Source organism: Lontra canadensis, unplaced genomic scaffold (genome assembly GCF_010015895.1).
Source record: "Lontra canadensis isolate GAN:19392208 unplaced genomic scaffold, GSC_riverotter_1.0 scaffold27, whole genome shotgun sequence".
NCBI classification, from domain to species: domain Eukaryota; kingdom Metazoa; phylum Chordata; class Mammalia; order Carnivora; family Mustelidae; genus Lontra; species Lontra canadensis.
The window spans coordinates 6425222-6437755 of NW_022631021.1; the positions used below are offsets into that span (position 1 = coordinate 6425222).

The 12534-nt window shown below is 39.1% G+C and overlaps 1 protein-coding gene across 6 annotated transcripts in view; it reads right to left on the minus strand.

Moving 5' to 3' along the window:
- COL19A1 (collagen type XIX alpha 1 chain) overlaps positions 1 to 12534 on the minus strand; it is a 312492-nt gene that overhangs the window by 32787 nt on the left and 267171 nt on the right. For all 6 annotated transcript variants that reach the window (XM_032864437.1, XM_032864441.1, XM_032864440.1 and 3 more), the window contains 7 exons: positions 11863 to 11916; positions 10404 to 10457; positions 8142 to 8186; positions 6088 to 6138; positions 5958 to 6002; positions 5491 to 5517; positions 2316 to 2369 (listed from right to left, as the gene is read on the minus strand). In XM_032864437.1, coding sequence (XP_032720328.1) covers positions 2316 to 2369; positions 5491 to 5517; positions 5958 to 6002; positions 6088 to 6138; positions 8142 to 8186; positions 10404 to 10457; positions 11863 to 11916 — 330 coding nt within the window. The remainder of the gene's footprint in view (positions 1 to 2315; positions 2370 to 5490; positions 5518 to 5957; positions 6003 to 6087; positions 6139 to 8141; positions 8187 to 10403; positions 10458 to 11862; positions 11917 to 12534) is intronic.

Genomic DNA, 12534 nt, shown 5'->3' on the forward strand with positions numbered 1-12534 from the left:
AATTTGAAGATGTCATTCCAAAAATTCTCCCCTTTCTTCCTGTATCATCACTCCCCTACCCCATTCTACCAGATCATTCCTTTAGCATACAACTAATCTGATATTTCTATGGTCCATTTCTAAAACCCATTTTATAAAACCTTACCCACCCTACTTCCTCCAGCAGTCACCTTCCCATTTCTTTCCTTTCCTCTGTAGCAAAACTCCTTGGCCATTGTTTATACTGTATTTGCTATCTCTAATTCTTTTTTTCTTATTCTCTCTTAAATCCATTTAAATCCAACAGTTGCTCCTACCAAAATAGTGAATAGCAATCATCTATCTCTATCCTGATAAATCCAATGGTTGATACTTGACCGTCCTACTTGATCTCATCCCCATCATACTAGACCCATGTGCAGTACTGGAGACAAGTGATTACCCTCTTCACCTTGATACACTATCTTCACTTGGCTTTCAGGACACCAAGTTTTCCTCGTAACTCCCTGGTCATTTTATCTCAGTCTTCCCTGCTCATTCTTCCTTTTCTTCCTGATCCCTTTATGTTGGAGGCCTCAGTGCTCAGTCCTCAGTACTCCTCTCTTTTATAAAATCTGTCATTCCCTTGGAGATGTTGTCAAGTCTCCTGGCTTTAAGGCAGCGTCTACACACTTGGAACAACCAAGTTTAAAACTGCACTAAGACTCTTTTCAAACTCCATGCCTTCTTCTTGTTCTGCCTACTCAATACTTCCACTTTGCTATCTAATAGCTGCCGCCAAATTTGACCTCATGGCCAACGTTAAACTGGTCATCCTCACCCTCTCCACACAGGCTCTGCCTATAGCTTTCCTCATTTCACTTGATGACTATCCCATCGTATCAGTTTCTCAGGTCAAAAAACTTGGAGTGTCCTTGGTTTCTCCTTATTCTCTCATACCCATGTCCAATCAATTAGAAAGTCCTGTTGGTTCTACCTTCCCAGTATAACCAGAATCTAGCCACCCCTCACTCTCTCCACCATTTCTGCTTTGATCTCAGCCAGGATCCCTCCCAGCTGTATCATGGGAACAGTCTTCTAACAGGGTTCCCTGCCCTCCGGCTGCAGGCCCCACCACCCTTCTACTCAGAAATGAACTACTGGCTCCGTATTTTACTCAGAGTGAAAGATAAAGTCCTCACAGTGGCTAATAAGCCTCTTTATTATCAGTGCTTCTCAAACTACTTGTGCTTCCCTGGGAGCAGTTTATCATTTACGTTCTAATACATCCTGAGCCAAGGTGAGTGTACTGATCACATGTTTGAATATCATAGCAAAGTTAAATTGCTAGACAAGTTTTTAAGTACTTACTCTCAGTCTATACTTACCTTGCCACAGAATCCATAAGAGAATTTGCAGACTGGCACTGGTCCTCTACCAGCCAGCTTTTGAGTAGCATTGCTTTGCAGGACTGCTATGACCGGGCTACACCTCCCTTCTGTCCCTATCTCTCTGACTTCATCTACCCCCTTCCTTCACCTCCTCCCCCTGGTCTCCTTTGGTGGAGCAGGAATGCTCATGGTCTCAGTGCATTTAGACCTAAAGTTTGTGTTTTCAAAAAATTGTACGGGCGCCTGGGTGGCTCAGTGGGTTAAAGCATCTGCCTTTGGCTCAGGTCATAATCCCAGGGTCCTGGGATGGAGCCCCACATCAGGTTCTCTGCTCAGCAGGGAGCCTGCTTCCCCCTCTCTCTTTCTGCCTACTGCGATCTCTCTCAAATAAAAAAATAAAATCTTTTAAAAATTGTATATATTTAAGGTATCCAACTTGAGGATTTGATACATACATACACTGTGAAATGATCACCATAATCAAGCTAATTAACATAGTGGTGAGACTACTTAGCAGATTTCCAGTATACAGTAAAGTACTGTAACCTATTGTCACCATCCTACACATTAGATCTCTAGAACTGATTTATGTTGCCTGGGACATTCTTCCTTCAGCGTTGAGGGGACTTGACTAACTCTGTGTCACTATTTCAAGTCTCGCTCAGATCATGCTATCTCAGACCAATATTTAAAATTACAAACTCTCCTTTAGCACTCTGGAGCCTTCTTCACCTGCTTTACTTTTTTCTTTCTTTCATAGAATTTACCAACATTATTACTTATGTTTACTCTTGTCATTTCTCTATCCCCTTCCTAGAAAGTAAGTTCCCTGAAGGCAGAGATTTTTGTCTGTTTTGTACTCTTGGCTATCTTTAAACCTAAAATAGTTCCTGGTCAATAGGAGTTGCTCAGTAAACATTTCTGGATGTTGACTCAGTGACCACAATGAGTGACACCTGTACTCACCTTTATACCTGGAAATCCTTCTAGTCCTGGTAACCCCATTGCACCAGGTTCTCCCTGTTAAATATGAACATGAGAAATGCAGAAGCAATGACCAAGAGGTGTTTTAGGCCTTCGTTTCAAAACCAAAGATTTCTTTCTTTTTCTTTTTCTTTTTTTTTTTTTTTACAAAAAACTATCCCCAAACACTGATTAGCAATTTAGCAAGTAATTGGTATGCTCTATTTTCAAGCATCTGTATGCTTGCATTTGATATTTGAAAATAGTTTGAGAATAAAACTATTCCCTGGAGAAGTATGAATATATTTTCTGATTAATTGTTTTTATTCTGATTAAGAATCTAATTAGAATGAATCCCTCCAGTCAGTGATAACTCTAATTTCAATAAAAATTAGAAGGAAAGATGGGCTTTAATGAAGTTTGCCAATGTGTGAGGTACTCAGGGCTGCTAGATGACTGGAGAATAAGACTAAGCTCTTTAAGAGCAGATGAAGACGAAGGTCTGATAGCAAAGTTTACCATTTTGCAGTGTTCTCTGCAGTTCGCCATGAATTGTGAATGCTTCAGGGGATGGCCCCAGAAGCAGCATCTTGGATGATTCTAAAAGTTATTGCTCAAGCTCATGGGTCAGTGGCAGAAGACAAGTAAGCATTTCCATTAAAAAAAAAAAAAAATCTATTGCATATTCTAGTGTATGGTCCCAGGCCAGCTAGAGCCTGAAGGCTCTCAAGAAATATATTTAGAAAGGTTAGGGTGAAGGAAGCTGCTAATTTTGAGCAAATAAACATGAAGTCTTTTATATCAAGAGAGATAAAGGAGGTAGTTGTCTGATACCTCCTTGTTAATGAATTGATGTCAACTGTAAATATTTTCTTAAGACACTGGATGCTTTCAACATAATCACATAAAAAGAGAGCTTTCATTCGCTGTAAATATATTTTTTTGCATGTATAATTCTAATCTGCTTCAAAATACTACCAAGTCTCCAACTTCCATTATTATTTATGATATTGTCCTTATTACAGAACACTTAATGAACAAGCAGATGACTTGATACTTTTCATGCTTTAGAAATCTTTTTAAATGTCCACTAATATATAACAATCAGACAAAAAAAAAAAAAAAGATGTTCAGATTCTATTCTGCATAAAGTGCTGTAAAAGTGGTCCTGGATTGTTGACAAAGGAAATGAACTCTGATTCTCTCTGTTTACATCCTCAACAATCCTTAGGACTGAGGAAGGTGGTCACCCCGTCAATCAATATTTACTTGAAAGTAGTTAATAATTAAATATTTAATTGAAGCCACTTATAAATTAAATATCAAAGGAATTCAATGGAGCACCTCAGAAGATAAATTCAATTAAGGGTAATTTTTGTCTACAAAAATGTTTACTGAGAAGATTAGAAACAATGGTGCAGACCTAGTGTCATGGGAAATGAAGGATGCTAAGAATAAATCTCCCCCTCCTGCCCAACAGCCTCCTCAAATTGACTTTTCCATTTTCTGCTCTGTGACCCATCATTCTACCATTTCTGGCTTATTTCTCTAGTAGGAAGAAGTATTTCTCTGTACCGGGTAACTGGTGTGAAATGAAGGGTATTGCACACTGTTGCTGACATAGGCTCCAAAGAATAATTTCAAAGGTTTATGTAGGATAAATCTGAGGCTTTATACAGTATTTAACTTCATTACTCCAGATTTTCTGCTTTTGTGCTTCGTGCACTTAAATCACATCTCTAAAAGCAAGGAATATCCTTTAATCAGTTTTTATTTTTTTATCCTTTGTTGTAGCTAAGGAGTCTGAAGCCTAATTTCTTCAAAGTCTACTTGAACCTGTCTGCTACCTGTTTTCCAATCCAGTGAATTATGATTTATCCTTTATCAGAATGCTTAAAAAATGTTATCACCTTGATATGCAGTTTTTAATGCAAAACCTGAAAGAATGTTCCAGAAGAGTCAGTGAGATGTCTAGGGGCATCTAGGGGCTGTGAGTCAGTAGGAGAGAAAAAGGCCAGGTGGAAATTTTTATCAACCAGATGAAAGAAAATTAAACTTAGAATGAAGGCTATGACTGGTGAAAGCATTAAAAAAAGTTACAGATAAAAGGGGGGTAACATGAATAAGAAAACAAAGGAAATTTCTAAGTTACATAATTGGGGTTCAGAAAATGGTACAAACTAGCTGAAAGTCATGCTTTCCGGGGAGAAAATTGGCTCTTAATATATACCGACCAGTAACAAAAAACATGTGCTTTAATGCATGCTCTTTGAAAATATATTTAGATGTGAAAAGATTACTTTTTATGGCTTCTTCTTTTGCTTTTTAAAAATTGATTCATCCAGTTTTACCAAACTGTGCTGTAATGAAAGGGCCTTAATTTTTTTTTCCCGAAGACAATGGCAAATGATTTGAAACTTTATTTCAACTTCAGGTATATCTGAGTTTCAAGTGTACTCTATAAATCAAGGTTCAAAGGTTAATACAAGAGAAATATGAACATATGCTTGACAAGGACATGACAGGAAGAACCGCCCAGGGATGAAGGGGATCTAAGGAATTCGGCAGAAGCAGCATCCTGATGCTCTGTGGTTGAGAAGGACGCTTGAGAACAGTTGTCACTTTCTTGGGGGCTGCAGGACATGCTCTCTTTCCACGCTGAGTGCTAACTAAGCTCCTGATACCTTTATACCTAATCAGCAGGTGGATACAGCACCCCACATTTCCTACCGAATAACTGCCTCGGACATCCAAAGCAAGTAGACAGCCCCTTCCTTTTTGGGAGTAGAGAGAGACTGGAGACATATTAAGGAATTTCATTCCAGTAAGTATTTCTCTTCCACAATCTACTTTACACTGAGTTAACCATCAAAATCGTGCTATCAGAAACAAGTGTTCTGTTCATCAGCAACTTCATCTGCGCCCTCCTCCATTGCAGGGCAATTCTGAAAATACACTAATAAGAGAGACAAGGCCGATACTGGGCAGTGACATCAAGACCAATATGTCTTAAAAATGAACACATTGCTGGTATTGCATTGGTGGCTTGCCTCCTGCCTCCCATGTTAGTTAACTGATGAACGGCTAAGAAAAAAGGCCATCTTTGCCTAACGCTCTTCTTTCAAACTTCAAGAAACACTTATTTTCTAAATGACACAAAACATGGGAATATACATACCACTGGGCCAGGGTCTCCTTTTGGGCCCTATGAGAAAAACACGGAAAATCGTTTTTAAAGCAACAAGGGAAGCAAAATTATAGAATCTAAAGCACTTTAATTCAATTTGCTTTAAGACACATACAACGTATTTGCAAGCTTTATTTTGCTACAGTTTGGATTTAGAGAATAAGATGATGACGAGACATAACTTGATGGAACCCCAAGACAGCGACTGCTGGGGCACTGACTCAGTTCTTATATTTACAATGCAGAAAGGGATACACCACCATGCAGAACGCTATTTTTCATGATTTTGGCTGGGCACACTTTCTCCATTTTATTATAATTTGCTGCCATTTATTTCCTACTGCAGAAGATCTTGGTTATAGTCATACCATGTACTTTTTCAGTGAACTTAGGAACACTTATTTATTTATTTAGGCTGTTCTGCTAAAGAATGCTTAGTGATAAAAAACTGTACTCACGGGGGGGCCAGGGGGGCCTGGAAAACTGGGAACATTCACACCTCCCTTCAAACGAAAAAAAAAAAGGTGAGAAACATTTACAGCAACTTATCACAGGAAAATAATTTCATATAATTACCAAAGCAAGTACCTGGATTTTATACAAACTGCTCATTCCATTTCCTTCATTGAATGGTACACCCTTTGGAAAGAGAGGAGATAGAGAATTATTCTTTTTTACATTAATAGTCTCTCTACCTTTTATCCTTTTACCAAATGGTTTTCTCCTAGTTTATTTTAGAATGGGAGTTTGATACTACAAGTGAAATAAAACAATGTATCCGTTTTGGGCTTTTCTAAAGCAAATGTAGGGGGGAAAATGACCAGGAGTTTGAGCTACACCTGCAGCCCAGAGAGACTTTCAGGGGAGGTGTGATGAATGTTTATGTTTGACAGATGAGACACTAATGCATTCAGAGGAAAATACTATTTGCTCATTAAAATTCAGTTTCTGAATCGCCGATTTATGCTAACTGTTTACAGCCCGCTGACCTGCAGGCTATAACACGGTGGTGCTGATGAAGATGTGAATAGGGAGCAATTTGGCCACTGAAAAGTAATTTTTTTCTACAGTCCCTTTACACTAAAGAGAAAATTAAAGTAAATGGGGAAAATGATGTTGCTCACAGCCCCGTGTGGATGTTTCCACACAAACATATTCTTTAGAACAACAGGGAATAAAACTTCCTAATAAAACGGACCTGTGAGTGGAAAGTTCCAGAATAACGAACACTTAAAGAGAACTTATTCAACAATCTTTAAAGAAAACTACGTTTTGGCATTCGGGAAAAATTTCCAGATAAAAATTATGGCTGGGACCTTTTATCCTTCTTTTAAGAAGTTCCTAAAGAATCAATAATCTGCATTTTTCCTTTTTTGGGATCACCACACTTCAGTTGCAAAACTGAGGAAGCCATCATTTTGCTGTTTTCCGGTGATAGTGGCCAGTGGTGCTCAGTGAACAGGATTTGCGTACATTCAAAACACTAGCGATGGGAGGGAAAATACTCCATTCATTTACTCCTTTATTATTTCACTCACTCACTTAGCAACTGGCGAATGTCTACTGTATTTTAGTGTGCTGAGTCCTAAAGAGATGAATATTTTTGTCTGAGATTTCTAGACAGTGTGTCTCATAAAAAGACAATATGTAATCTATTTTGAAGAGTGAATAGTTTCGAAGAATTCAGGGGGAGGAGGAAGATATCTTAACCCAGTGTAAAACATAAGCCCTTTTGTGAACTCATGCTATATGTTGCTTGTTGTGTCCACTGGAGAGAGAGTGACTTTTGGGATTTGAGCCCCACATACTTTCTGTCCTGCTTCTCTGTCAAGGGAACAGGAAAGTAAACAAAACGAAGAACAGGTTTAGGAAGACAGAGTGCAAATCTGTTTATGGGTATGAAATGTGTGACTGCAGGCAGAATAATTATATATCTTTGCTGTCTTCAGAAAGTCACAGACTAATTCTGCCCTTTCTCAGGTGAATTTGGTTTCTTAAAGTATGCCTATGAGGTAGAATGGAAAAGAGCATTCAGCCTAGACCAAAGCTCTGCTGTGATTTCAGCGTGGCCCCACATGAGGGCAGACTTGCTACAGAGAGCAGTACCTTTCCTCTCTGCCGCCGCCCTGACAAAGTGCACATCTGTCTCAATCGCAAGCATAAAAACATTGATAGCTCTTGTACATTTTATTCACTAGGTGCTATATAAATAGAATTTCTCCACATCTCAGACATCATGAGTGGTAATGAACACATGTAGCCTAACATCACATTCTGTACCAACTCACATTGCCAGAAGGGAGCTCTTTTTAAAGCACCTCTTTTCTGTGACTGGGGCTCACTGAGGTCACATGGCTTTCCCAGGGTCCCCCAGGCAGGACGTGGGGAGTTGGGGCACACACTCAGGTCTCCTGAGTCCAGAGGAAGGAGGCCTATAGTATGCAGATCTGAGTACTTCATATTGGGGCTGCGCTTAAGGGGAAAACTCAGGTCTCCCCAAAGCTGCATTGGCTACCATTCATAGGTATCCATAAAAATCAGACACCTTTTATCCCGGAAGCATCGAAAGGTTGTCTGATCTCTGAGTTATAGAAGTCTCAAGCTGACACATGAATTTAAGTTTTAAAACTGGAGAAACTCACTGGTGGTCCGGGTGGTCCAGGTCTCCCCGGGGGTCCCTCACTGCCCTGCATGGAATAAAGAGACCAAAAATCAATGGTTTGCCCATTTTGACACAAAGTTTATGAACCAGATTGTGCTTGCTCGAAGAGCTGTACTCTGAAATCGATACGATTTTGTTTCAACCTTGCCAAGTCTTATCCAGCTGGGCTTTCCCTTTCACCTGGGAAAATACGTTCCTAGACTACAGGAAAGGTAAATGCCTTTTCCATACCCATTCAGATTCCCACTGGGAGAGCCCCGGGGATGAAGCTTAGTTTCCGATGGAGCCAGACAACCTGGCTGTTCCCGTTCTGGAGTTCAAGTGCAGCCGAGGAAACTCCGCTCATATGGGGGTGTAGAGAGGCATTCCTGCAAACAGTGGCAGGCTTGGGGACTGGGCTTTCTGGGTCATCCCCTCACTTTTAGCCTCCACTCCACCACCTTCTTCTTTTGGGACCCAGAGGCCATCCGTATAATTCGACTAAAGGAGAAAAATCACACCCTGTGTTGTGTCTGCAGGAGAAGGAAGTTTTTTCACTCCCTAAGGTTCTACTGGACTTGGTAACCAAGTCAGGTACACCCCGTTGAACAGCAGTGACTGTGGTACAACACTGTTTAAGGGAAATGTTCTGTACAGTTTAAACAGCCTCAGACATTCTGCTGGCAGAGAAGCAGCCTGAAAATGGAATTGTGAAAAATGAATTCAAGTTGAAACTTGAAAAATGGATTTCACTTTTATTTTTATAAAACATACAATGCTTATCGATCCATACTAAGCAAAGCTATTACAGTCCCTTTGGTGCCTTTAACCAGTGTTTCCTGGAACTGTGCTTTTCTTTTAGGATAATAGCCTCATAAAATCTATAAATTCCTTCATGTCAGGGCAATGGCAAGAAATGGTTAATTAAAAAAGAATCCAGACAGTAAGATTCCTACTTACAATGCCCCCAAATTTCAAGGAATTTAAGTCTGTTTCCATGAATTTGATGAGGGAATTCATTCTAATCTGCCCATATTTTTTTTTCAATAACAAAAGAAAGTATCATAAAAACTGTTTCTATCTTTATCAATGAAAAGAAACTGTAAAGTTTTTATTGCAATGGATCTGCCTGAGAATGAGTGACAATAAGTATATTGTATCTTTTCCCAAACTGCTTTGATGGTGGCTATCTCTCTAAGATATGTCATATTCTGCTGACTGCTGGCAGTGTCTTTCAGAGCATTATGTCATAGTTCTCATGAACTATGAGAGGACAACAAACAAGGAAAAATATGTGCCTATTGAAAAGACTCTTTTTTTCCTGGCACAATTAAAAGTCATATTTTCATTCTCGGTTGTGCCCCAAAGCTCATCTCAGTGTGGAATTCCCATTAACTTCAAAAGGCAAATCTCTGACTGAATAATTTCCATAGAGAACAGAGGAAAAAAGGCTGGTGGGATTGGGCAAGTGTCTTGGGAATACTATCAGAAAAAAATGTGCAGAGACTATCTAAAATAAGCACATGGCTCCTTTCAACTTTTTTTTTTTTTTTTCTTGGAATCTCTTTGCTTCTTCTTGATGCCATTATGCCCCATTTTGGTCATTTCAGGGTAGACGCCACGTGAGATTCTTGATGCTTACTTCCCAAATCTGAATACCTAGTCTTATTCACTCTTTGGCTGTATGTGTCTGGGCTCACACTGTGGGGCTAATTTAGACCTAAATTGGGTAAACATATGAAGCCCTGGGGTTGTCCTGCCTGAGATTCCTCTGTTGCTGGTCTTCTCTTCAGACCATAGCAACCCATTTGTCCAATCAACCGACTCCACAGGAAATAAAAGTCCTAATTCCTTAGTGAATTTCCCCTATGACCCTGGAAGGACAGAACTTCTAGACTTTCTCAGCAAGCTGTCTGAAGCCTTGGCACCTGTGGCTGGAACTCCCTGTTACAAACCATGGTACCCGTACCTCTTCAGGAAGCTACCTCCACTCCACGCTTCCACATAACTAGATGCCCAGGACCTTGAACCCAGTTTGGACTTTTGCTATATGACACCAGTGTTCTAGTCATCCTTTTTCCTAGGAACCTGTATTCAGACCAGATTTTGTACCTGTATCTTTCCAAGTCCATTACCAGAATAGCTATTACCTGACGTTATTCCTACTTTCAGGCTTTGCCTGATTTTATGGATGTGTTAAAGGTCTAACCTTGCCATCCCCCAAGCCCCAATTCAGAGAGTAAGTGAGGCGTTTCCCCTGTACCTTGTCACCCTTTGCTCCCGTGGGACCGGGATGTCCAGTTCTTCCCAACAAGCCCTGTAAAATACAAAACTAAGTGTGTTACAAAAAAACAACTAAATGGCCAAAGGCATTGGAAGTTGGTTGCTTAAAACTGATATATTTTGAAGGTCATTTGATCCTAATTAAATCAGTCCTAAAAGCTTATATTTCTTCAGGCTGATACAGCAGGTGTATCCTGCTGATAAGCCCTTGCAAGGGTAAAATTTGTATTTGTGGTCGCTTTTTCACCTTGGCCAACCACAGTTAATGACCTTAATTGGAACCTTTTGATACATTTAAGAATTTAGCCTTGCTGTTTAAATGGCAATTTACATAACATTATGCTTTCCTAAATGAGCTATAATTTTGGTAGTGATCAACATTCTAAATACTTCAAGATGCGGCCGAATTAACAATGTGCATATTAAGTTACGCGATATGCATTTTACCAATGGAAAATAAAATTTAATTTTAATTCTTCTTTGAGAATGGATTAGCTATAATTTCTATAATTTCTATGGTTCCTTTCACAACTCTTCTCTCCACTTTTAATTTTAATGTACAATTTAAAGCCAGGTTTGTTCTACATAACTGTGTTGAAAGCATAAATGATAAAATTTTAATTAGAGTGAATCTATACTTTAAAACACAAAGGAACATGATCACATGTCTACTTGTGAGGTAAAATATCATTTGCATAGGAACTCACAAGAATTGCTGGAGAAGATGAGGCTTGCATAGGGTTGCTAGAATTAGCAAATAAAAATATGATATTTTGGACAAACTTATGCTAAAACCATTTATTTATGTGAAATTCAAATCTAATTGCATGTCTTGTAATTTAACCCACCGCTCTAGACTTGACAGCCCCACGTTAGTAACAGGTTGGATTTAACAGCTAAGAGAGGAAAAGAGATTGTTTCAGGAAAAGAGTATAAGCAAAGACACAAAGATCACAAAGTTATGTTTGAGGGACTGTGAAAAAAAGATGTGCTAATTAAAGTAGAGGGTATTTTAATGGATAAATAGGAATAAAAATAAATCGAAGATGATAATCCTTAGCCTACTTTTCCCCTTTAAAAAAATATATTCTTAGTTTATGGTACTTAAGAGTGTAAGGGTGTAACCATCTGAATATCTCTTCCAAAGGTTAATGCCAAAAAAGTGTAACTGAAACATAGAATGCTCCTTTACATCTAACTTCTACTCAAATAGACTGCTTTCTGGTCTGGTAAAATCCTGATGACAAGTCTCCATGACCCTGAGGAGCGTTAAAGTAATACTAAATGAAAACCTGAGACGTAAGATGCTACTTTTCTGGGCAAGAGCTGGAAAATCTACAGGTAGAGGCAGAGAACAAGAGGCAATGTGGCATTTAGTTCACCCAGCCTCATCCCAGCAGATACGAAGCATGAGTGGAAGAGCTTTAGCAAATACTCACAGGGGATCCAGTGGGGCCTGGGGCACCTGGAAGGCCTGGAATTCCTTGAAGGCCCTAGAAGAAACAGTTCCTATCATAAGGCTGTTACATGGTTAGAAACAAGGCATTTTAGTTCATCAACTATTTTGACTATTGAAATCCAACATCTATGTTGGCTGGAAAACATATATATGATATACAAATGCCCATTTTCAAAGAGTAAGGATGATGAGCTAAAATGCTATGACATAGAATCTGCAACAAACATAATTTAATGCATTTGTTGATTCAGAGAGCGTTTCTGAGCTCACAGAGCCACCCCGTCAACAAGAGCATCACTGAGAATCTGGCATTGCTAACGCACGGACATACACATTTCAAACTGGCAGAATGCCATCAAAGAAATACATGATTACACCAATGCTTCAGCTAGTGGGAAAATGGAATATGTTTTATGATACAATATCTAGTTTAGCTGAACGGTTCATTATAAGAAGAAATTTGGCTCATCAGTGAATTTAAATTTAGAATCCTTTAGTGGCTTAAGCATAAAAGTGAATGAATATCTCCTCCTCCTTTTTCTTGGATTTGTAGAATAATGCTAATTATACTGGATAGGGTTTAAGATACTGATATATTCATATATTCAAGGAAGAATTGGCAAGATTAACTGGTGTCTTGTGTAATTAATTT